Here is a 26649-nt window from a genome sequence, read left to right as displayed (position 1 = left end):
AAACACTGATTGTTCAAAATGTAAATGCTACTGAAAGTCAATCTGATCTGTACACTATCATAAATTGGATATATCGAGACTTAGGACGCTGAATGTTCCCCATGATCCAGAGGTTAAGAATCTGTGTGCCAATGCAGGGAACATGGGTTCAATTGCTGGTCCAAGAAAATCACACTTGCCATGGGACCATGTGTCACAACTACTGAACCTTTGCCCCCTGGAGCCCATGGTCAGCAACAAGAGAAGTTACTACGATGAGAAGCCCGCACTCCAGAACTTAAGAGTAGACCCTGCTGGCTGCAACCAGAGAAAGCCCACAGGCAGTAACGGAGACCTGTGTGTATGTATATATAATATTATGTACATTAATATAAATTATATTAATAATATTAATATATTATTATAGATAGATAATATTAGTTATTATATAAATATTGTATATATAATGTAAATATAATTTATTTATTATAAGTGCAAGTGAAAGTGTTAGTCACTCAGTCATGCCTAACTCTTTGCAACCCCACGGACTATAGCTCGCCAAGCTCCCCTGTCCATGGGATTCTCCAGGAAAGAATACTGGAATGGGTTGCCATTCCCTCCTCCAGGGGATCTTCCTGCCCCAGTGATTGAACCCAGGGCTCCCACATTGCATGCAAATTCTTTACCATCTGAGCCACCAGGGGAGACCATCTATTATAAACAAATAATATTAATTTATTTATTACAAATAATAAATGTAGTATTAAAAAATAAATAGATAAATTTTTTTTAAAAGGTGGAAGTCAGACTCCTTTAGTTACCTCACCTTAGAAGCCACCTCTGAGTCACACCGGATTGGAGGGTATTACACCAGAAAGCAGGAATCAGTGCAGGCCATCTTAGATGCTGCCCACCACCTGTGTGCATTCCAAAGTCAACCTGTGAAGGGTAAATGTAGTTCTTCTCTTGATCACTCTCTGGGGAAGAACAGTGACTACACATGGAGGAGTCACCTGGTTGTTTTCCCAGGTGAATGAATGAATGCAGTTAGGTGATCCTCACCATCCAGTAAACAACAGTGAGGTGCCATTTATCCGTCTTGATAATCAGCAGGAAGGCCTTGTAATCTTCCAGACAGCGCCTGATCACCATTTCCCAAAATCAAACACAGTTCAGACTGAGTCTAAGGAAGCTCAAAGTGGTTCTTACAGAAAGATTCAGAACTGGTTCGGAAATTTAAAGCATTCTGTGTCCTAGCGTGTGTGTGTGTGTGTGTGTACATATATATATATATATTTGTATAACTGAATCACTTTGCTGTACACTTGAAATAACACAAGATTGTAAATCAACTATATTCCAATTTTTTAAAATCCCAACAAACAGCCAGCCTTAGAGAATGAGAATCTAATTCACTAACTTATAAATTGTCCCTGTTGTTGCTATCTGCTGTGAACTTTATAATTCCTGTCAGTATAGTCTCCCCAAAGTCCAGTCTCAGGAGTCATATTTTAGGTAGAAAAAAATATAAAAACTAAATTGAAACTTTTTTCTGGAACATACTTCGAAAATAATGTGTTTTTTTGCACCCTTAATTGTGCATTTATAGTTAGTTAGCTATAATAAAGCATGGGTTTCCCAGGTGGATCAAGTGGTAAAGAACCCACCTGCCAGTGCAGGAGACATAAGAGACACTGGTCCAGTCCCTAGATCAGGAAGATCCCCTGGAGGAGGAAATGGCATCCCACTCCAGTACTCTTGCCTGGAGAATCCCGTGGACAGAGGAGCCTGGCGGGATATAGTCCATGGTACAAAGAGTCGGACACAACTGAACATGCACATATAATAAAGCATAGGTTCGTTTTAAGGGCTATAGCTCTAAATCTAAAAATACTTTTCTTCTATTAGGTTGTTTACTATGTCATTGCCTGGTCCAACAGAAGCAAATCTAGGTGGACATTTCTCCGGCACGGCCTTCGAAAATGGTGGGAGTTCCTCAAAATGGCAGAGCAGCAGCCCAGGTTTTCCCAGGAACAGCGACGCTTCTGACAAGAGCGTTGACTACAGCAGATCTCGGTGTTCCTGCAGAAGCCCAAGCTCCCACTGTGATTATTCAGAAGACTTTCTGTCTGAGTGCTCAGAAACCACAGCTAGAAACAACTGCTTAGAGAAGCCTACAGTAAAAGAAAAAAAGGAGAAGAAGAAGTATAAAGTTTCTAAAATCTCCCAACCTAAAGGTAAGAAGCAAAATCTCCCAAGACCAAATTTCGGGTTATAATGACATTATCATTTAATGCACCAGTAACCTGGAGTGGCCCATATTCAGTTTTATTGTTTTTCCAGATTGTACCAGTACTTATAAAAAAAATGACAGAAAGCCCTCTTGCCCAGCTTACCCTCCTGGAACCCATGAGTGAGGTTAGTTCCGTTTTTAGTTAACAGGTGGCCCTGTTACAGAGCACCACAGTACTTGGATTTCACGGGTTTCTTGCCTTTCATCTCTGCTGAAGAAGCAAGGTTTCAATCTCCAATGAAATGTAACTATCTGTCTCAGCACCCCAGGAAGACGGTCTTCAAGTCTGGTGAGGCATATTGGCAAAGATGCTCTTTAGGAACAGGACTGGTCAAAAGGCTGTTAATATCATTTCCTTGTGGATTTTAAGAGTAGCAACAGCATCAGCTTCTAACTGTCCAAACTGGGAGTAGCTCTGCACCATCCTCGACCTCCTTACTTCCTGCCCCATTGCCTGCTGCTGCTGCTGCTGCTGCTAAGTCACTTCAGTCATGTCTGACTCTTTGCTGCCCCATGGACTGCAGCCTACCAGGCTTCTCTGTGCCTGGGATTTTCCAGGCAAGAGTACTGGAGTGGGGTGCCATTGCCTTCTCTGGCCCCCTTGCCTAAACTGTGGTTATTCCCAGGCATGCAATACTGGGCTTATAAATATTCCCTGTGTAGAAACCGCTGCCACTCTTTTCCGGCTGTGACCATCAGAACTGATGTCAGTAAGTGGCCGAAAAACAATTAAGAGCCTGTTGAATGTGGAGCACGTCCAGTGCCACATTCACCCAGTGCCTGCCTCCCACACCCAGCCTGCCTGGGACCCTGTGAAGAGCTAGTCTTCAGTTGCCCTTCCTCCCAGCTTCAGAGCAGGGACTCTTCATCTAAGACCTGACTCTGGGAGCCTTAGGTAATCCTTTGCATTTTGTGTGTGAGTGTGGTATGTGTGTGCATCTATTTGTGTTTGTGAACTTTCTAGGGAGAAGGACCCATAGTTTTCCTTCAGGTTCTCGAAAGGTTTCACAGCCCTTTCTCTGGAGAGGTGGGAGTCCTGCACCAACTGGCAAGGCCAGGGCAGAAGACCCTGCCAGGAAAAGGCTGAGCCACCAGGAAAGCCCATCACAAAGAATAAACCCCCCAAAATTCAGAAGTAGTCTGGCCCCCATGGGTTTATGATAAGAAATCATCAAACAATATACTACATCTTACATTGAGTCTAGAATTTCACAGAACTGTGTAAGAAGGCAGTTCAGTTCAGTTCAGTCACTCAGTCGTGTCCGACTCTTTGCGACCCCATGAATCACAGCACGCCAGGCCTCCCTGTCCATCACCAATGTTTATAAAATTATTTCTACAAGAAACAAACTGCATGTTGAGTTCTAAGAGCCTTACAATACAGATTTTTAAAACTGATTCCTCATTTATTTATTCCACAAATGTTTATTGTGTCCTTTATGCAAGATACTTGTTCATAAATTGGCAGCAGCCCAAATGAACTGTCACTTCACAGTGGACTATAACCTAAATTCCATGATCCAAGTGAGGGTTTCCCCAGATGACAAGGTGGTAAAGAATCTGCCTGCCAATGCAGAAGACTTCAATCCTTAGGTCTGGAAGATCCCCTGGAGGACGGCATGCAACCCACCCCAGTATCCTTGCCTGGAGAATCCCATGGACAGAGGAGCCTAGAGGGCTACAGGCCATGGGGTCACAAAGAGTTGGACACTGCTGAAGTGACTGAGCACGCAGAACCTAAATTCCATGATCCTAGTGAGGGCTTGCTCTCCCTTGGGTACTCTTTTGTGTATGAATACTCTTATTTTAAGTAAATCTTGGCTGCTTCTTTAACCCAAATTTTATGCCCCTGAAGATCCCTGTACCCCAGTGTATAATGACCTTCAAACACTTGTAAGCTTTGTCACAGAATGATAAAAAATATTCTTGGTGTATCCTTTTATTCTTTTGTTCCCTCACAGCCCATTTTGGGTAAGTGTTTCCCAAAAAAATTCAATCGGCAAGTAATTAAAGAATCAGTGCTCGGGTAATGTAATTCTTGGGGTTCCCTGGTGGCTTTGTGGTAAAGAATCTGCCTGCCAATGCAGGAGATGCAGGTTCAATCCTGCATCAGGAAGATCCCCTGGAGAAGAAAATGGCAACCCATTCCAGGATTCTTGCCTGGAGAATTCCATGGACAGAGGAGCCTGGCAGGCTGCAGTCCATAGGGTCAAAAAGAGTGGGACAAAACTTAGCAACTAAGTAGGCACACGTGAATGTAACCTCAACCAATAAGGCAGAATGACTAGCCAGTGCAGTCCCTTCTTGAGTGAAGGTTCAATTTCTGTTCAGCTTTCTGATATATAAAAGGAGACCTCTGACCCTCAGGGGCTGGTAACACTGAATCAGAAACCACCAATAGAGACCCAGAATTCACTCAAGGATAATAACATCAGAGATTATTTTCAATTCTCATCTTAGAAAAGCAAATTTTATAGCAGAAGAACATCTCATAGGGAAAAATTATAAGGATAAAATGAGAACTTCAATTTGACAGACTTTTTGCTCTGGTTAGATAATGCTGCTGCTGCTGCATCACTTCAGTCGTGTCCGACTCTGTGTGACCCCATAAACAGAAGCCCACCAGGGTCCCCCGTCCCTGGGATTCTCCAGGCAAGAACACTGGAGTGGGTTGCCATTTCCTTCTCCAATGCGTGAAAGTGAAAAGTGAAAGTGAAGTCGCTCAGTCGTGTCCGACCCTTAGCGACCCCATGGACTGCAGCCTACCAGGCTCCTCCATCCATGGATTTTCTAGGCAATAGTACTGGAGTGGCTTGCTATTGCCTTCTCCGATATAGTCATAGAGATTTATATACTTCAGTTCAGTTCAGTTCAGTTGCTCAGTCACGTCCGACTCTTTGCGACCCCATGAACTGCAGCACACCAGGCCTCCCTGTCCATCACCAACTCCCGGAATCCACCCAAACCCATGTCCATTGAGTCAGTGATGCCATCCAACCATCTCATCCTCTGTCATCCCCTTTTCTTCCTACCCTCAATCTTTCCCAGCATCAGGGTCTTTTCCAATGAGTCAGCTCTTCGCATCAGATGGCCAAAGGATTGGAGTTTCAGCTTCAACATCAGTCCTTCCAATGAATATTCAAGACTGATTTCCTTTAGGATGGACTGGTTGGATCTCCTTGCAGTCCAAGGGACTCTCAAGAGTCTTCTCCAACACCACAGTTCAAAAGCATCAATTCTTTGGTGCTCAGCTTTCTTTATAGTCCAACTCTCACATCCATACATGACCACTTTAAAAACCATAGCTTTGACTAGATGGACCTTTGTTAACAGAGTAATATCTCTGCTTTTTAATATGCTGTCTAGGTTGGTCATAACTTTCCTTCCAAGGAGTAAGCATTTTTTAATTTCATGGCTGCTGTCACCATCTGCAGTGATTTTGGAGCCCAAGAAAATAAAGTCTGACTGTTTCCACTGTTTCCCCATCTATTTGCCATGAAGTGATGGAGCCAGATGCCATGATCTTAGTTTTCTGAATGTTGAGCTTTAAGCCAACTTTCACTCTCCTCTTTCACTTTCATCAAGAGGCTCTTTAGTTCTTCTTCACTTTCTGCCATAAGGGTGGTGTCATCTGCATAATCTTGATTCCAGCTTGTGCTTCCTCCAGCCTGGCATTTCTCATGATGTACTCTGCATAGAAGTTAAATAAGCAGGGTGACAATATACAACCTTGACGTACTCCTTTTCCTATTTGGAACCAGTCTGTTGTTCCATGTCCAGTTCTAACTGTTGCTTCCTGTCCTGCATACAGGTTTCTCAAGAGGCAGGTCAGGTGGTCTGGAATTCCCATCTCTTTCACCATTTTTCACAGTTTATTGTGATCCACACAGTCAAAGGCTTTGGCATAGTCAATAAAGCAGAAATAGATGTTTTTCTGGAACTCTCTTGCTTTTTCCATGATCCAGGGGATGTTAGCAATTTGATCTCTGGTTCCTCTGCCTTTTCTAAAACCAGCTTGAACATCTGGAAGTTCACAGTGCACGAATTGCTGAAGCCTGGCTTGGAGACTTTTAAGCGTGACTTTACTAGTGTGTGAGATGAGTGCAATTGTGCGGTAGTTTGAGCATTCTTTAGCATTGCCTTTCTTTAGATTAATGTAAATAGCAAGCAATATATTTCTATAATTTGATTTTCAAAAATGTGGTTATTTATTTCTTTTGTAGAAAAATTTACTTTCAGAATTCCTTCAATTATACCCTTCCTTGCTGTGATTTGTCAATACAGTGCCAAAACATGTGTACACGTGGATGCATGCTTAGTCGCTTCAGTCATGTCTGACTCTCTGTGACCCCATGGACTGTAGCCTGCCAGGCTCCTCTGTCCATGGGATTTTCTAAGCAAGTTTGGTTCATTAGTGGAATACTGGATGGGGTTGTCATGCCCTACTCCAGGGGATCTTCCTGACCCAGGGATCAAACCTGAGACTCCTTATGTCTCCTGTACTGGCAAATAGGTTCTTTACCACTAGTACCACCTGGGAAGCCCACCAAGACGTTTTGTGATACTCATTCAAAAAACTGGTATACCTTCTCTGAGATCCACTCTCACTGAAGTGGATCAATGAAGAAAAGAGCCAAATCTGAGCCTCAGCAGAGCTCCCAGTCTACCTGATGCATGATCTCTGTAGTTCTGAGAAGCAAGAGAATAATTTAAAATAAGATGTGTGTGTGTTTGTGTAAAGGTGACGGTGGATAACTGAGGACTTACTGGTGGATGAGTGAGAGCTGGCTGTGGGTGTATGTGTATGAAAGACTGATCATTTCTGAGTAATGATGAAAAGGTTTTACTGTGGACCTTTAAAACTATGAAGGCTTCTACACTTGCTCTGAGCTCAGAATTTTTAAAAGGGGGGAAAAAATGGTATACCAAAAAAGAAAAGTTATTTTACTGCGTTCAGTTGCTTGGGACACTTTTCACCCTACTGTCTTTGGGCAGAGGTGGGTGGAAACCCTAAGGTAGGGTTGAGGAGGTATGCTTTGCAACTGATGCTGGAGTTGTGGAGAACAGGAAGGGGAAAGGCCTGCTTCTGAACCTCTTCCTACCCTGGTCCTTGGAAGAGGGGCCACCTCCTTTAAGGTGACTTGGAAGAGACAGAGGACCCAGCAGAGGGTAGAGCCAGCGCCAGCGGGGACCTGGCTCAGGATGAGGAGCTGAATCAGACTGAGGGTGCAGACGGCCTGTGACAGGAGGAGGAAGATGACATGGAGACAGGACCACAGCGGGGTCAGGGAGGGTGGGCTCAGCAGTGTGGCAGGAGGACAGAGGTGCTCTGAGAAGGAGGATGGGGTGAGGGCGCACCTGGGGAGACTGCTGAGCAAGGAGGAGAGGCTGGAGCCGGTGAAGCGGGGGCTGGGCTTAGGTCTGTTCAAAGAGCCTATTTCACCATTTGTACTGGGAAGACATGACTAGTCTTGAGTAGTAAAAGTCCCTTTTTGACTAACTATGGACCTAGATGTACATGTTTTTGGTGAATTAATGTTTTAGCTTAGTGGTTTAACAACTAGGTATCTTAAGAGTAGTTTAACCATTCAGCTTTTAAAAAAAAAGGAAAGTACTAGTCGCTCAGTCGTGTTTGACTCCTTGCAGCTCCATGGACTATAGCCTGCCAGGCTCCTCTGTCCATGAGGATTCTCCAGGCAAGAATATTGGAAAGAGTTGCCATTTCCTCCTCCAGGGGATCTTCCCAACCTCGTGATCAAACCCATGTCTCTTGTATCTCCTGCATTGGCAGGCAGATTCTTTACCACTGAACCTCCTGGGAAACAGATGGTGTGGTCACTGTGAAATCCGTGTAGTCTGTCATACCCAAGATCCACATGCTTTATCCCCAGAAAGTGTCCTCTATCTCTGCTGGCTCATTGTTTCCATCACAGGCAGAATTGCCTTTCCCACCTCTAGACCAAACATACTGAGCCGTGTCTCAAACAATGTGTCCTGACTTGGGCCAATAGCTCAGGGCTAAGACCCCAGTGACGCTGGCCACCAAGAGCCTTTCTCTCTGCAGGATGAGGATCATACATTTTTAAATTCTAGAATCCAGTTCCAACCGCTCTTTCTCAGAATATAGGTATACTGATATGTATACAGGCACACACATGTGTACATAGACAGATGCACATATGAATATCATATAAATGCACATACCTGTGGGGCAGTAGCAAAGGCACACAGACCTGGATCTGTCTCACTACTTACTAGCTGTGTGCCCATTGATAAGCATCATCATTACAATGGGACAATAGGCACTATTGATACCATATATAAAATAGATAACATGGGGTCGCAAAGAGTTGGACAGGACTGACTGAACTGAACTGAACTGAATGAGAACATGCTATATAGGGAATTCTACTCAGTGCTCTGTGGTGACCTAAATAAGAAGGAAATCCAAGGAAGAAGGGATGTATGTACACATACAGCTGATTCATTTTGCTGTACAGCAGAAACTAACACAGCATTGTAAAGCAACTAAACGCCAATGAAAATTAATTTAAAAAATAAAATGGGATAATAATACAATGACATTACACATACAGTTGACATACGCAAATTCAGTTATATGAGCTTGGTGTAATATCATTTAGATGCTTTTTGATCAAAATAGTTTCCTGAGCATGAACCATCTAACTGATTAATTGAGTGCCCAGCCAAAAGCAACAAAGGTAAAACTGCCTGTTAGATATATTGAGAGATAGAATGCATATTTGAATTCTCTAAGTAATTTAATGACTCTTTAAACATCTTTTTAAATCTATGAGACCTTCATATATAACTCTTGGCTCTAATGTTACCCTCTAATTGCCTCATAACATTTTGTTGGGAGAATTATATATTACATAAAGCATTTAATTCAATGCTTCACATATGGGAAATGCTTGGTAAATGTTATTTATTCTTATGGTTTTTAGTTTACCTTTTATAATAGAAGTAAGTATGGGTTTTAGAGTCAGAGAAGACCTGATTTCAATTCCTTTTATGTCACCTTGTGGTTATGTAACCATGGACAAATGACTTACCAATCTCCAGCTATGAAATGGCCTACTACTGACCTTAAAGGACTGCATTGAATGAGATAGCTAGACAATAAAGTACCTAGCCTAAAGCATGAGTATCCATTCAGTGTTAGTTCCTTCCCCTTCCGCCTTGCGTGTGAATGTGTATATGTGTGTGGGAGTCGGGAGGGGGGGCATGGGTATTACAGATACCTGCATACTTACAGATCTATATGCATATGATAGGGCTTCCCTGGTAACTCAGCTTGTAAAGAATCCACCTGCAATGCAGGAGACCCTGGTTTGATTCCTGGGTCAGGAAGAGCCTCTGGAGAAGGGATAGACTACCTACTCCAATATTCTTGCCTGGAGAAGCCCCATGGATAGAGGAGCCTGCCAGGCTACAGTCCATATTATCACAAAGAGGCACACATGACTGAGCAACTAAGCACATACATATGACTATAGTAACAAACTGGATTATCTTCTTACACAGGCCAGAAGGAAATCTCAGTTGAAAAAAAGCACAGCTGGAATGTACCATTTCTCAACTCTCAGATCACTGTGGCTGCCCAGCGACGTGATGCCATGGCCCACCGCATCCTGTCAGCAAGGCTTCATAAGATCAAAGAACTGAAGAATGAGTTAGCTGATCTGCACCACAAAGTGGAGGCCACAGTCATAGAAAACCAATTTCTGAAACAAGTCCAGCTTAAGCACTTGAAAGCTATAGGAAAATACGAGAATTCACAAAATAATCTACCTCAAATTATGGCCAAACATCAGAACGAAGTGAAAAATTTAAGGCAGCTCCTCAGGAAATCCCAGGGAAAGGAAAGAGCCGTGTCGAGGAAGCTGAGAGAGACGGAGGGTGAGCTGCTGAGGACGAAAGATGCCTTGCAGGCACTGCAGAAGATTTCTGAAGACAAGAGTCTTGCAGAGAGGGAAGAGCTCACTCAGAGGTTGTCCATTCTTACAGCAAAGATGGAGGCAAACGACAAAAAGATACAGGTCTGTACTTCAGAGGGCTAGAAATGTTAAGGTTCCAAGATCAATCTGGAGAGGGTGCGCATTCATCATACTTGCCTGAGGAATGGAGCACTGCTGGGCTGAGCACACAGATGGTGGTGTCCGGTGGGGACGGGGTGGGGGCAGGGAAGGGCAGGTGCACAGGACAGACGGACACAGCCCCTCTTGTTGTGGACTGAGCCAGGGCTCCTTCTGTGTCTGTGTCACCCAGCCTAACTCGGGTCCACTCGTCCATGGGCAGCAAAGCCAGTCTGCTGACACTGCTGAAGTGCTAAAGGGAAAGCACAATGTTCATTGCAAATGCCAAGCAAGGAGTCCAGGTAGTTAGTGATCAAAACGCCTGAACTCCCCCAGTGGCTTTCAGGAGAAAATTTTTAAAGACACGGTCGGGGGAGGTGTGCTATGTGATCAGTTCATGGACATTCCTCTGATTGGTTGGTGGTGAGGTAATCAGGCGTCAACATCATCAACCTTCTGGTTCCAACCAGTCTGGAGTCTATGTGCTTGTGGGCAGTATGCAGTTAAACTTCTTCCACCTGGTGGGGATTCAGTATCTGCAAAACAGCTCATAGGACATGGCTCAGAATATTACCTCTAGCCCTTGAGGAGAAACTAAAAGTTTTTAACTTTAATAGCTAAACCATTATTGTTTTGTCCTGTGCTGTGTTTAGTCACTCAATCATGTCCAACTCTAGAAAAGGCAATGGCACCCCACTCTAGTACTCTTGCCTGGAGAATCCCATGGATGGAGGAGCCTGGTAGGCTGCAGTCCATGGGGTTGCTAAGAGTCAGACATGACTGAGCAACTTCACTTTCACTTTTCACTTTCATGCATTGGAGAAGGAAATGGCAACCCACTCCAGTTCTTGCCTGGATAATCCCAGGGACAGGGGAGCCTGGTGGTCTTCCATCTATGGGGTCGCACAGAGTCGGACACAACTAAAGCGACTTAGCAGCAGCAGCAGCATGTCCAACTCTTTGCTACCCCATGGACTGTACCCCACCAGGCTCCTCTGTCTATGGGATCTTCCAGGCAAGAATACTGGAGTGGGTAGCCATTCCCTTCTCCAAGGTATCTTCCTGACCTAGGGATCAAACCTGGGTCTTCTGCATTTCAGGCAGCTTCTTTACCATCTGAGCCACCAGGGAAACAAATTGTCTTACTTTACTATTTTCATTTCTTTCTGCATCTTCTCACTTCTCTGATTAAATTTGCTCTTTGGAACTTAGGCAAGTTGTAGGAGGCTAAAGTTTTTCTAAAGACAGGAGGCAGATGGAGACATGTGGTAGGGAGGGGTCCCTGTTCCAGAAAAGCCCCATAGTGTCCTGCTCGGTTATAGTTGGACTCATTTATCTGGAAATGACCATTCTCTGAGGCAGTCTGGCTACCAGGGTTAGGGGAGTCTGTTCATATGCTGAAGGGCTGTGTATCCTGCTGTGTCATGCTGTGTCGTGCTGTGTTGTGTTGTGCTATGCTGTGGGAAACCTCTCTTAGAAAGTGAGCCTCTGCTCCAAATTGCTTCTGAAACTATCACTTCCCTAAACTGTAAGTGCATCTCCTCACCCCCTTCCTTGTTCTCTCCCTCATCCATCTGTCCAGTCATTACCACAAAGACCCATGTCCTGGAAACAGAAAAGTTTTCCAGGTAATATTCCTGGAGACAGATAGGGGAAAGGAATGTAAATCACTGAAGGAATGGATAGGTTGGTATTCCTCAAGGGTGCATGGTGGTCAAAAGCTTGGAATTACAAGGGGTGATTTGGGAGAGCACTGATTACACTGAGAATTCTGCCTGTTTTACATTAGGTAGTTTTGGTCTCTATGAACACAAAATGGAATGGACACAAATGGAATTAACTTACTCTTTCATTCCTTAATGGTGAGAGACAAATATTTTCTATGAAATAGAAATCATTCATGAAGTAGACAAGTATTTACTTGAAATAATATGACATTAAGTTCATTTCAGCCATTTCTCAGTTCTTTCTTTTTTGGTAAAAAACCTCCTCTATTTTCAAAGAGAATTTTCTCACATAAAATGGATTTGTGAGCTACAGGACATAATGAGGAACCTCCTTTTTTACTGATGTAAATAGTGTACCAAGGTTCTAATGTTTGGCCTTTCAGGTAGCATTGAATCCGTCTTAGCATCTGTCTGTCATGTGAAAGTACATGTATTTGTATCTCATCTACATATTTTTACACATATGTTTAAGTAGCTCATGTCTCTATACTACAAACAAAACCGAAAAGAATTCAAGAACTACTTGGCTATTTTCTTATCAGGAGCACTTGGTCATATAGGAGATTACATTTGATTTTAGGGCATTTGGTGGGGGGAAAACATTTGTGAGACAAAACATGTAGGTATTTTTTTAATGTTAATATTTTAGAAAGTGTGATTTTAAAGTTTATTTCATTTCAGTCCCATTAGTTTACCATATTTTACACTTTAATGAGAAAGTGTTAATGTTATAATGAGGGAATCCATAAAGGGAAACTTTATGGTAAAAAAGGAAAGGTCTTTAGGCCAATCTCCTGTTAAAGTCCTGCTCAAACAGTTCTCCAGTAAAACAGGTCTCATTCCAGAAAGGTGAATATGCAATAGTAAATCCTGCATTTTTATAGAAGGTTATTGTGCTAATAAGTCAGTCATTTCACTGTCTCACATATAACCCATTCACACGGGTGTGGCTCGTGAGGCCCCAACATAATTTCCAGTCTCGGTTATCCCAGAATCACAGTCCCTGAATCATGATCTGCTGGTAAACCTTTCAGCAAGAGATGCTTGAAAGATTTTCAGAGTGCACTGTGCCAAGTTAGCGTAATACTTCAACACAATTGCTTAGGTTTAGTTTGAAAGTGTAGCCACTCCAGTACTCTTGCCTAGAAAATCCCATGGACAGAGGAGCCTGGTGGGCTACAGTCCATGGGGTCGCTACTAGTTGGACAAGACTGAGCAACTTCACTTTCACTTTTCACTTTCACACATTGGAGAAGGAAATGGCAACCCACTCCAGTGTTCTTGCCTGGAGAATCCCAGGGATGGGGAGCCTGGTGGGCTGCCATCTCTGGGGTCGCACAGAGTCGGACACGACTGAAGCGACTTAGCAGCAGCAGTCTGAAAGTGTAACACTGATTATACTTATTGATTTTCAGGCTCTGTTCCAAAAAAAATTTTTTAATCAAATTCCAGAGTGTAAAAAATATCAGACTGTAAACATGATATTTATTCTCTAGAGTTGGGATCTGAGATTTTTGGGCTTCGTGCCTCTCTGTGTGTGTATGATAATTTTTAGTTCTAATATGTGTTCTCCCCACTAAAATTATATTAAAATCTTGAACTTTTCATAAATGTAATTAGCTTCATTACAGTTGAAGTTTTGTATAATACTACACTGGTCACAAATAGCTGACATATGTACTGTTTTCAGGCCTTGGAGAAGCAATTGAGGCTGAACAATAAAGCCTTTACTCGGCAACTGACCTTTGAGAACCGGAAGACCTTAGCAGCTCAGACTGCCACAAAGAATCTGCAGATGGAAATAAAACACCTTCAACAAAAACTTAAGGTACTTTTTTTCAAAAGCAAAATGTACCAAAACTTGTGAAATTCAGCTTCCAAAAACATCAGAGCTGTTGTTGTTCAGTCATGTCCGACTCTTTGTGACCCCATGAACTGCAGCACACCAGGCTTCCTTGTCCTTCACTATCTCCCGAAGTATGTTCAAACTCATGTCCATTGGGTTGATGATGCCAACCCACAATCTCATCCTCTGTTGCTCCATTCTTTTCTTGCACTCATCTTTTCCAGCATCAGGGTCTTTTCCAATGAGTCGGCTTTTCCCATCAGGTGGCCAAAGTATTGGAGTTTCAGCTTCAGCATCAGTCCTTTCAATGAATATTCAGGACTGATTTCCTTTAGGATTGACTGGTTTGATCTCCTTGCACTCCAAGAGATTCTCAAGAGTTTTCTCCAACACGACAATTCGGAAGCATCAATTCTTTTGTGCTCAAGCTTCTTTATGATACAACTCTCACATCTGTACATGACTACCAGAAAAACCATAGCTTTGACTATATGGACAATTCAGTTCAGTTCAGTTGCTCAGTCATGTCCGACTCTGTGATCCCATGGACTGCAGCACACCAGGCCTCCCTGTCCATCACCAACTCCTGGAGTTTGCTCAAACTCATGTCCATTGAGTTGGTGATGCCATCCAACCATCTCATCCTCTGTCGTCCCCTTCTCCTCCTGTCTTCTATCTTTTCCAGCATCAGGGTCTTTTCAGATGAGTCAGTTCTTTGCCATCAGGTGGCCAAAGTATTGGAGTTTCAGCTTAACATCAGCCTCTGTCAGCAAAGTGATGTCTCTGCTTTTTAATACACTGTCTAGGTTTGTCATAGCTTTTCTTCCAAGAAGCAAGGGTCTTTTAATTTCATGGCTGCAGTCACCATCCTTAATGATTTTGGAGCCCAAGAAAATAAAGTCTGTCACTATTTCCATTGTTTCCCTGTCTATTTGCCATGAGGTGATGGAACCAGATGCCATGATCCTAGTTTTTTGAATGTTGAGTTTTAAGCCAACTTTTTCACTTTCCTCTTTCACTTTCATCAAAAGGCTCTTTAGTTCCTCTTTGCTTTCTGCCATAAGGGTGGTGTCATCTGCATATCTGAGGTTATTGATATTTCTCCCAGCAACCTTGATTCTAGCTTGAGCTCCGTCCAGTCTGGCATTTCACATTACGTTCTGTGAATATAAGTTAAATAAGCAGGGGACAATATACAGCCTTGACACACATACTCCTTTCCCAATTTTGAACCAGTCTATTGTTCCATATCTGGTTCTACTGTTTCTTCCTGACCTGCATATAGGTTTCACAGGAGACAGGTAAGGTGGTCTGATATTCCCATCTCTTTAAGAATTTTCCACAGTTTGTTGTGATCCACACATTCAAATGCTTTAGCATAGTCAATGAAGCAGAAGTAGATGTTTTTCTGGAATTCCCTTGCTTTTTCTATGATCCAACAGATGTTGGCAATCAACTGATCTCTGGTACTTCTGCCTTTCCTAAATCCAGCTTGTACATCTGGAAATTCTTGGTTCATGTACTGTTGAAGCCTGGCTTTAAGGATCTTGAGCATTACCTTGCTAGCTTGTGAAATAAGCGCAGATATACCATAGTTTTTACATTCTTTGTCATTGCCCTTATGGGAACTGGAATGAAAACTGACCTTTTCCAGTTCTGTGGCCACTGCCTAATATATCTTTAAATTACTTAAAGAATAGCTTTCTCAAATTAAGTTTTTCCCCTGGGAACAGAAATTATTAGAATGAGTTAACAGCCTGATGAATATGCACTATAATTAGAAAAATTAAATCTCTATTTACAAGACTTCTGTTATCATTTTTTTATTTCATCACATGAAGTAATATTATTGTACCTTGTTAACACTTTACTGGAACCCAAAATAAATTTTTGGATTAAAGAATTAATTTATAACATTAAAATATTTAGAATAATTTCAGTGGCCCATAAATTCATTTTATTTGTTTTTTTGAAGGATAGTTGATTTACAATATTATGTTAGTTTCAGGTAGAAAGTGGTTCAGTTATATTTTTTCATGTTATTTTCCACTGTAGGATATTAAAAGATCTTGAATATTATTGCCTGAGTTATACAGTAAATCCTTCTAGCTAATCTACTTTCAGTTCAGTTCAGTTCAGTCGCTCAGTCGTGTCTGACTCTTTGAGACTCCATGAATCACAGCACGCTAGGCCTCCCTGTCCATCACCAACTCCCGGAGTTCACTCAAACTCATGTCCATTGAGTTGGTGATGCCATCCAGTCACCTCATCCTCTGCCGTCTCCTTCTCCTCCCGCCCCCAATCCCTCCCAGCATCAGAGTCTTTTCCAGTGAGTCAACTCATCGCATGAGGTGGCCAAAGTATTGGAGTTTCAGCTTTAGCATCAGTCCTTCCAATGAACACCCAAGGATTGATCTCCTTTTAAATGGACTGGTTTGATCTCCTTGCAGTCCAAGGGACTCTCAAGAGTCTTCTCCAGCACCACAGTTCTACATATAAATTCATTTTAAAGTCTCACTTGCTTCTTACAAAACTGACTTTTAAAGTATGGCCTAACTTGGAAGGTATTATATCAAGTGAAATAAGTCAAACAGAGAAAGACAAATACTGTGTGATATCACTTAAATATGGAGTCTAAAAAATACAACAACCTAGTGAATATAACAAAAAAGAAGCAGACTCATGAGTACAGAGAACAAACTTGTGGTTAACAATGGGAGAGGCGGAGGGTACTACAGGGGCAGGAAAGTAAAAGGCCTGAACTATCAGGTATAAACTGAGCTACAGGGAAATACAGTACAATACAGGGAATATAGCTAATATTTTACAATAAGGAGTATAACCTTTAAAACTTGTGATCACTAAACTACACCTGTAACTTATATAATACTATACATCAACCATACTTTAATTTTTCTCAGCAGACCAGGGTGTCAAACCTTTTGTTTTGCCAAGACTTAAAAAGTCAGCACTGAAATCTCAAGCTAAAGAGCAATGTTTTTGTTCCAGGTCCCACCCACCCTGCACTGGCTGTGCAGACAAAACTTTCTGTGATGAGAACAGTGTTCTTTCTCACTGTCCAACCCTGTGGTCACCACTCACAAGCAGGACTGAGCAGCCACAATACAGTCATGTGACTCTGAGAACTGAATATTTTTAATTCTACTTAATCCAAGGAACAACATGGCTAGTGGCCACTGCATTGCACCACAAAGAACAGTTAACTTCTTGGCACAGACTCAGGGAACAGAAAAAATACTGTGAAAGAATTTGGCTTGCAAACTCTTCAAAATATTGTCTGAGTCACAATGGTTTATCACTCTGTTTAAAAGCTAGTGCTTTTTTGGGACTTCCCTGGTGGTCCAGTGGCTAAGACTCCCCAAAGCAAGGGACCCAGGTTCAATCCCCAGTCAGGGAACAAGATCCCACATGCCACAACTAAGACCCACTGTGGCCAAAATAAATAAATATTTTTTAAAAGAACTAATTTTTTTATGTTGGGAATGATATATGATGATATGGCCAATTTCTGTTTCTGCTGGAGCTTACCAAGCTCCTCATATTATATAGTTTTTTTAACAGGAAATGAAGGTTGATAGAAGTAAACACTTATAGAAATATTGGTATTGTGGTTCTTTATAGGAGAAAGAGAGAGAGCTCAAAATTAGAAATATCTATACTAACCGGATACTCAGAAATTTACACGACAAAGAAGATTACCCAAAAGGTAAAGTGTGTTTCAATTATTTTTGCTTGAAATCTGTTTTAAAGTATGTAGTCAATTTTTCCTAACTAATATCATCAAGATGATGGATATTTTTTAAAAATAATTTATTTTAATTGGAGGCTCATTATATTATAGTGATTTTTGCCATACACTGATATGAATCAGCCATGGGTGTACATATATTCCCCATCTTGAGCCCCCCTCCCACCTCCCTCCCCATCCCATCCCTCAGGGTCATCCCAGTGCACCGGCCCTGAGCACCCCGTCTCATGCATCGAACCTGGACTGGTGATCTATTTCATATATGGTAGATCAATCCTGCGTGTTCACTGGAAGGACTGATGCTAAAGCTGAAACTGCAATACTTTGGCCACCTCATGCGACGAGTTGACTCACTGGAAAAGACTCTGATGCTGGGAAAGGTTGGGGGCGGGAGGAGAAGGGGACGACAGAGAATGAGATGGCTGGATGGCATCACCGACTCGATGGACTTGAGTTTGAGTGAACTCCAGGAGTTGGTGATGGACAGGGAGGCCTGGCGTGCTGTGATTCATGGGGTCACGGAGAGTCGGACACGACTGAGTGACTGAACTGAACTGAATATACATGTTTCAATGCTATTCTCTCAGATCATCCCACCCTCACCTTCTCCCACAGAGTCCAAAAGTCTATTTTTTAAAAAATCATTTTATTAGGCACTGAAACATAAAATAATGACACCGCCACATGGTTGAAACAGCTAGAAGAAAAGAGAAATGCATTCCTTCTCCCCATCATTGGCTCAGTCCTTTATGTCCTCACTTGGGTGAATGAGGGGATAACTTTCAGTTTGATGCACAATATCTGCCAAATACTGAACTTTCTAGGTATGTCTGTCATCCAGTGTGTGGATTTTTTGTTTTGTTTTTTGTTTGGGGTTTTATTTTTTGGCGGAGCCTCATGGCATGCAAGATCCTGGTTCCCAGACCAGGAATGGAACCCACATCCCCTGCAGTAGAAGCACCAAGTCTTAACCAGTCACTGGACCACCAGGGAAGACCCTGTGTAGATTTTTAAGGTTAACTTTATTTAGGTACCTTTGGCTCAGATGGTAAAGAATCTGCCTGCAATGCAGGAGACCAGAGTTCGATCCCTGGGTTGGGAATGGCAACCCACTCCAGTATTCTTGCCTGGAAAATTTCATGGACAGAGGAGCCTGGCAGGTACCGCCCTTGGGTTGCAAAGAGTCGGACATGATTGAGCAACTAACACTCTCACCTCAATACAGTGGGTTTCCTGGGTTGATCAGTGGTAAATCCACCTGCCAATGCAGGAGACAAAGGAGGGGCAGGTTCGATCCCTGGGTCAGGAAGATCCCCTGGAGAAGGGATTGGCAAACCCACTCCAGTATTCTTGACGGGAAAATCCCATGGACAGAGGAGCCTGGCAGGCTACAGTCCATGGGGTCACTAAGAGTCAGACACAATTGAGTATGCATAAACCTCAATGCAGTGCACCCATTTTAAGTGTGCAGTCCAGTGGGTTTTGACACGTGCCTATACCCATGGAACCACCACCTCTGTCTAGATGTAGATTATGGCCACCTCCTCAGGAGGTGCCCTTGTCCCTGGCAGTCAGGTCAGGGATCCTCCAGCCCCAGCCCAAAGCCACCTCTGACCTCCCTTCAGTCACAACTGCTCAGTTTGCCTGTTCTACAGATTCACAAGTGGGATTATACAGCAGGTCCTCTTCTGTATCTGTCTTCTCTTGTTCAGCATAGTGTGTTTGAGACTCATTTATGCTGTACTATTATCATTAGTTTGTACCTTTCTATTGCTGTGTTGTGTTTGTGTTTAGTCATTCAGTCGTGTCCGACCCTTTGTGACCCCATGGACTGTATGTAGCCCGCCAGGCTCCTCTGTCCATGAGATTTCCCAGGCAAGAATACTAGAGTGGGTTGCCATTCCTTTCTCCAGGGGATCAGCAGCACCTTTTCCTTCAAGACGGGATGTACTTACTCACTCCCCACCCCACCCCCGACAGACAAGACTTTCTAGCAAGATTCTGAAAAGAAGAGGAACAACAGAAACACTTACCTCTTATTTTGCTAGAAGTAACTATGTGTTTACTTTTCAAGGCAACAATCTCTTTGCTTTTGGTTTATAATCCAGAATAACAGCCAGCAGAGATGATAAAATCAAAATGGGGTTATTTAAATAGGATAAAACCTCCTGGGAAAGTGGCTACCAGATTTAGAAGTCGTGAACTTTAGCATGCGTGATCTAACCTTTGATAACCAAGAGCCCTGACGCAGGAGACATGGTGGCGCCCCTCTCACAACTGCAGAACTCTACTTCTGAACCCCTTCTGCCAGCAGGGGCCGCTGTGTTCTCCCAGAGCAATGCCCACCCATCCTCATGCCTGCTTGTATGGGTACCACTGTGATACCCATAACCTCTGTGGCCCAAAACAGGACAAAAGTGCTGACGTGGTAGAAGAGAAAGTGAAACTGGCAAATGTTTGATATTTACTGAACATCTTTAGAAAATGTCTAGTATACTTTGTTTTATTATTACATTACCAACTTCAGTTGCTATTTTCTATTTAAAATCAGCATTGCTTCCAAATGTAAGTTATGCTTCTTACATATAATGAATGTAACTGTTCTGTAGTTTCTTCAACAAAGTCAGTACAAGCAGACAAGAAAAGTTTTCCATTTACAAGTATGCGACACCAGGAAACCCAAAAATCAGAAGATGTTCCATCTTGGACAACTAAGGTACAGCAAATTTGAATTCTTGCAGTGTCTAATTAAACATACTTTTGCAAACATAGGCTTTACACACTTGTTCTATACAAAAAGTATTCATTAAATAAAACACAATTTAAAATTAACACCAAAAAATATTTTTTGCCACTTTTCTAAATTATAGAGCAAAAAGACAACAGGAAACAATGGTCATAAAGAAAAATCTATTGACATAATCCATGCAGTTCCTCCCTGTATCAGCAAACTACCAAACCAAGAGGATTCCAAGAGAAAATATGAAGGTAATTTTAACAACTGGTAAAAGTCTCCTTTTCACTGTTTTTTTAAGTTGTGAATTACTCACTGTGTGTGTGTTTAAAAGTATACATAAAACAGATGTGTTCAGTTGAGAGAACTGTTATAAAATAAACACCTGCATAGCCACTACCTTGATTAAGAAACAGAACATGAGCATCCCCTGGGACGCCCTGTGGGCCCTTCATAACCATCACTCTTGCCCTGCCCCATTACTACCACCAAAAGCAACCTCGAGATTCCATTTTCTGCCACAGCTCCCAAACCTGTGTGTATCCTAAACAACGTATTCAGTTTTGAAAAACTGCGTCTCAAAGCCAAACCCAGCTGAATTAAGGGAAGCACCGTCCCTGAAGAAGATTCCAGAGCAGGCAGACTGGACACAGATTGGCTGCAGCTTCCCTGAGGGCACAGGGCCTGGCCAGGGTCAGGGTCACTCACCGTCCTGGGGGATGGGGACCCATAAGAGCCAGATGCGTGGCAGGGTTGCTCTGCTGGTGCAGGGAGAGGCCCCGTGCACTGGGCTCTGGAGCATTCTCAGCCCACCCAGGCTGCAGACACCACAGTGGGAGGGACACCCCCACCAGGCTGCGGCCAGTCAGGATGGACCAAGGACGCTAGAGGTTGGGGGGTTAGCTAGCAGAGTCTTGGTGACGCCAGCCCTTAAGGCTTAAGTCGTTGGCCTCAGATCTGGTGCCGTTTGCCTCTGTGGTCCAGGGGCTCCCATCACCCTTCCTGCTAGTTCCTGCCCCACTTCTCCACCAGGTATCTGTTTACTACCCTGTGTCCTCCTGTAATGAATGCCATCCTGGACTAGGAGCACAACCTCTACTGGCTTCTTGAGAAACAGGTGCACATAAGGCAAATCTGTGCACCTTCCCTGGGGATGTCACAGCTCTACCCTAGACTTGGTTAGTAATGAACTGGAAAGAAAATTCTAGGCTGAAGATCATTCTCCCTCAGAATGTTGAAGACACTCCCCCATTGTTTCCACATTAAATTATTGATATAGGGGCATCTGGGTGACCCTCCACCCAGCTGGGCAAGCACAACCCCGTGGAAAAAGCAGCCATGGGAAAGAGCCCTCAGGGGGCCCTCAGGGCCTCAGGCAGTGGACCTGGAGAGGCCACATCTTAGCTGTGGGGCCCACGTGGCTTTATTTTCTTTCTGTAATATTTATTTATTTGGCCATGCCTGGTCTTAGCTGCAGTATGTCCAACTCTTTGCGACCCTAATGGACTGAAGCCCACCAGGCTCCTCTGTCCATAGGATTCTCCAGGCAAGAATACTGCAGTGGGTTGCCATTTCCTTCTCCAGGGGATCTTTCTGACCCAAGGATCAAACCTCGGCCTCCTGCTTTGCAAGCAGATTCTGACCACCAGGAAACCTTTATTTTCTTTTTGCAATGTTTATTTATTTGGCTGGGCCAGCTCTTAGTTGCAGCATGTAGGATCTAGTTTCCTGACCAGGAATCAAACCCAGGCCCCCTGCATTGGGAGTGCAAAGTCTTAGCCACTGGACCACCTGGGAAGTCCCCAAATGGCCTTAGAATGAAGCTTAAACAACCTCCAGGTCGGGCTGCACCCCCTGGAAAGCCACTGATCCAATGCAGTAAATACTGGTTCTGTTTACGTTTTCCACCTGTTTTTTAGTCCATTTTGGTAATGGCTCAGAAGATAAAGTATCTGCCTGTAATGCAGGAGACCTGAGTTCAATCTCTGGGTTTGGAAGATCGCCTGGAGAAGGAAATGGTAACCCACTCCAGTATTATTGCCTGGAGAAACCCATGGACAGACCAGCCTGGTGGGCTACAGTCCATGGGGTCGCAAAGAGTCAGACACCACTGAACAACTAACACACACACACATATTGTCCCAGAAAGTTTCTTCATTTGCTTGACAAATATTTTCTGAGTATATACTGTGTGTCTGGGACTGCTCCAAACACTGGGGGAAAATGCCACGCCCTCGGGATCCTGTGCCCTTGGGGAGATCTGTAGTGAGGGAGGATGATGGGTACAAAAAAGAGGGTCCAGACTAAGGAGGGGGTTGAGGGGCTGGGGGTGGAGGGAGGGACGAGGTTGAGTCCAGACAGCTTAGGAGAAACCAGTAAGGACATGACCTACTCCTGGCACAGGATGTCCTAGGGACGCCGGGGCCAGACGAGGAGTCGTACAAGGGCTGTGGCCTCCAGGGAGGTCCCCAGGAGCTGGAACCAGCTGGAGCAGAGGAGGGAGCAGACCCACTTCTGGGGCCAGGGAGGCCAAGCAGGGGCAGGGGAGGCAGTGGAAAACAAGCACATTCCCACCATGGTCCTCAAATGTTAACATTCTCATCAAGTGTTATAGGGCAAAATATTAACAGTTATTTAGAAGTCATTATATGTTTGACTAGCTTCTAGGCTCACCATTAATTCTTGAAACATACTACTTTCTCCTCCTAGTATTTTTTTTTTCATTTTCCTAGAGTGCAGGTATATTATTTTATTCAAGAATTTATTCACATGAGAAAACGTTTCAACTCTCTGCATACCCGACTGTGTCCCCATTCTCCCTCACAAACAATGGCTTCGCTGAGTGGCTGGCAGGGAGTGAGGCTGTTTCCCGAGAACCCATGCGGGTCTGGTCCTGGGATGAGCAGAGGGCTGCACACAGGGTTTCCTGGGTACCTGGGGAAGCAGCAGCAGAGGAAAGAGCATCTCTACACCCGACGGTGTTCTGCAGTTGTCTCTTCTGGCAGCACACACTACCTTCTCATTCTCTGTAATTACTGCCCAGACTGCACAGCCCCACGCGTTCTTGGGGGCTTCCCAGGTGGCACTAATGGTAAAGAACCTGTCTGCCAATGTCAACACAGGAAACACAAGAGACTGGGTTTGGTCCCTGGATCAGGACCATCCCCTTGAGGAGGCAATGGCAACCCACTTCAGCATTCTTGCCTGGAAAATCCCATGGATGGAGGAGCCTGGGGGCTACAGTTCATGGGGTCCTAAAGACATGACTCAAGCAACTTAGCATGCATGCACTTGCTCTAATTGATTCAACCAGGACTCCTTCCAGGGATATTCAGGATGTTTCACTCCTACTAAATCAGGCTACAGTGAACATCCTTAGACACACTTTGGTATATTTTGGTAGGGTTTGGTTCTAAAGGGGAAGTTGTTGGGTCTAAGGGCATGCTCACCTAAAATTTTGATAGATATTTCCAAATCACCATCCAAACTACCTACCGGCTTACTCACCCACCAATGGGGAACAAAAGTTTCCATTTCCCCATATTCTCACCAGTTCTGAAAATTACTTGCCAATTGGATGAGTGAAAAATACTCTCATTGTTTTTTAATTGGCACAACCTAGCTGGTGATATTGAACATCTGTTAATAATATATTGGCAAAGTTTATGAATATCATTTTCATTTGGCTTCATAATTTTCACTTATCTGGTGTGTTCCACAAAAGTATAACGTATTAGACTTGCTAATAGCACCTTTCCCTGTATTCTAGGGTTGTATGCATTACTTTTCTTTCCTTTTTGTCATTTTAATGTGCTTTTCAGGAGGTGTAAATAAGTGTGCTCAACATGCCATCTTGAAACAGAAATCTGTTCATTTTAAAGATCAATAAATTGACTATTTTTCTACTACAGATTTATCCAAGGAAGAACAACATTTGGAAGTGCAACCATCTCCGAAGAATACTGGACAACAGAGAGAGAGAACAGAAAATCAAGAAAAGAAGACCACTTTAGTGAAAGAAGAACAGGAACTACCACCAAAAAGAATTCAAGTAATCCATCCCGAAGGGGAAGGTGGTCAGGAAGATGATACAGAAAAAGACAAGTTTAAAAGAAGTCCAGAAATCAGTGACATGGGTGATATGCCAGATAAAAATACTGCTCCAAATATCAAAATACCCTTCAGACAAAGAAAGCATTATTCATTCACAGAAGCAATCGAAAACCTGCATCACGGGCTTCCCACCTCAGGCGGACTGGCCAATGCAGGCAGCACGAGGTACACTCAAAGCACAGGCAAGCACCACAGTCACTTGGAAGAAATGAAACTGGAGCATCCTGCCATCGCCTACGAACCCTCCTTTGCTAAATCTTCCAGAACAAAGGCAAAAGACACAACTTTCAGGGAGAAGAAAAGCAATCTATTGGAGGAACTCTTTGGATCAGGCTATGTCTTAAAAAACAACCAAACAAGTACTACTGTTATGAAAGAGTCTGAGGAGACTTTGCAGAGTACGAAGATACATCATCTACCTGCTAGCCAGGCATCCGCCAGCAATGCTTTTGGAGATTCCAGAGTCACTGTAGTAAATTCTATTAAGTCATCTTCACCCACAGAAGGAAAGAGAAAGATAATTATTTAAATATAATCAGTATCCTAACCCACTCTGGCTTTATGTGCCTTTAGTCTTGTAATTTTAATGTGTATGTCTTCAATACTTAAACTGATTTTTAAAAATTAAGGTTTTGTTGTATTGCTAATCTAATTTTAAAAGTCCATTGTATATTAGCCAATGACAACATTTCAAATACAAAATTACATCTTTTTTCCTACAACTGAAACATGTCCACTATCCTTTGGAAGACTGATTCATTATATTATTTCAATATTCTATGGGGCTCCATAGCTAATAAGTCTAAATTAGTCAACCCAAAACATACACATCTCATACCTGTCAGAACCTTATCAGGAATCAGACTACACTGTAACTTAAAAACATGGAAGCAGCTCTGAAAGAGAATATAAGAAGTCTCTCTTTTTTTTTTTTTATTTAAAGAAAAGACAAAAAAGTACATTGATTACCAAGCTTGGTTTTATGAAATTTTTGAGCATCTCTTATTCAGGTAAACTGGGTATCCAATATCCTGTCCTGGTTGTTAACACTTTCCTCAAGTACACCCAAGAGTCCATATTTTTTATTTGTATGTGTTGAATACCTGTAACTTGACCCTTTTTCTATCAATCTTGTTTAAAAACAGTATATTGTTATAATTAGTGTCCACTGGGTTAGCTGCTCAGTCCTAATGAATATATTCATTATACTTAGAATATTTTACGTTAGGACTGTACAGAGGAGACTGTACTCCCAATGTTAATCAATTAACTTACCTTCATTTATGTATCAGTCAGTTCAGTTCAGTTGCTCAGTCATGTCCAACTCTTTGTGACCCCATGGACTGCAGCACGCCAGCCTCCCTGTCCATCACCAACTCCCGGAGTTTACTCAAACTCATGTCCATTGAGTCAGTGATGCCATCCAACCATCTCATCCTCTGTTATCTCCTTCTCCTCCCGCCTTCAATCTTTCCCAGCATCAGGGTCTTTTCCAGTGAGTCAGTTCTTTGCATCAGGTGTCCAAGGGATTGGAGTTTCAGCTTCAACATCAGTCCTTCCAATGAATAGTCAGGACTGATTTCCTTTAGGATGGACTGGTTAGATCTCCTTGCAGTCCAAGGGACTCTCAAGAGTCTTCTCCAGCACCACAATTCAAAAGCATCAGTTCTTCAGCACTCAGCTTTTATAGTCCAACTCTCATATCCAAAAATGACTACTGGAAAAACCATAGCCTTGACTATACAGACCTTTGTTGGCAAAGTAATGTATGTATAAAGGTAACTTATTTATAATTTAGACCATATTATTTCCAAATATGTTTATGGGTTGGTGTGTAATATTGTTGATCTAAGACTATAATAGTCAACCTGCTGCTGCTTCTAAGTCACTTCAGTCGTGTCCGACTCTGTGTGACCCCTAGACGGCAGCCCACCAGGCTCCCCCATCCCTGGGATTCTCCAGGCAAGAACACTGGAGTGGGTTGCCATTTCCTTCTCCAATGTGTGAAAGTGAAAAGTGAAAGTGAAGTCGCTCAGTCATGTCTGACTCGTAGCGACCCCATGGACTGCAGCCTACCAGGCTCCTCCGT

The 26649-nt window shown here is 43.1% G+C and overlaps 1 protein-coding gene and 2 non-coding genes across 4 annotated transcripts; all 3 read left to right on the top strand.

The window, feature by feature from the left end:
- The first annotated feature begins 1895 nt into the window (after nucleotides 1–1895).
- Nucleotides 1896–25241, top strand: LCA5L (lebercilin LCA5 like). 2 transcript variants are annotated; one of them, XM_088828235.1, is made up of 8 exons: nucleotides 1896–2216; nucleotides 2415–2561; nucleotides 9821–10335; nucleotides 13789–13926; nucleotides 17587–17671; nucleotides 20323–20429; nucleotides 20584–20701; nucleotides 24359–25241. In XM_088828235.1, the coding sequence occupies exons 1-8, from the start codon at nucleotides 1898–1900 to the stop codon at nucleotides 25087–25089; spliced, it is 2160 nt and encodes a 719-aa protein (XP_088684361.1). In that variant the 5' UTR covers nucleotides 1896–1897; the 3' UTR covers nucleotides 25090–25241. The 2 variants fall into 2 exon arrangements, with proteins under 2 accessions (XP_088684361.1, XP_055270082.2); XM_055414107.2 differs by lacking the exon at nucleotides 2415–2561.
- LOC129553794 (small nucleolar RNA U2-19) lies at nucleotides 6888–6967 on the top strand. The gene has a single exon (XR_008685521.2). It is a non-coding gene; the product is annotated as a small nucleolar RNA U2-19 (small nucleolar RNA).
- On the top strand, nucleotides 7097–7166 carry LOC129553787 (small nucleolar RNA U2-30). Its single transcript, XR_008685519.1, has one exon. It is a non-coding gene; the product is annotated as a small nucleolar RNA U2-30 (small nucleolar RNA).
- Nucleotides 25242–26649: the final 1408 nt, after the last annotated feature.

This window comes from Moschus berezovskii, chromosome 1, assembly GCF_049115385.1.
Source record: "Moschus berezovskii isolate FMDL1 chromosome 1, NW_MosBer_1.0, whole genome shotgun sequence".
NCBI lineage: Eukaryota > Metazoa > Chordata > Mammalia > Artiodactyla > Moschidae > Moschus > Moschus berezovskii.
The sequence above is the reverse complement of the archived record's forward strand: the minus strand, read 5'-3'. Positions and strand labels throughout refer to the sequence as shown.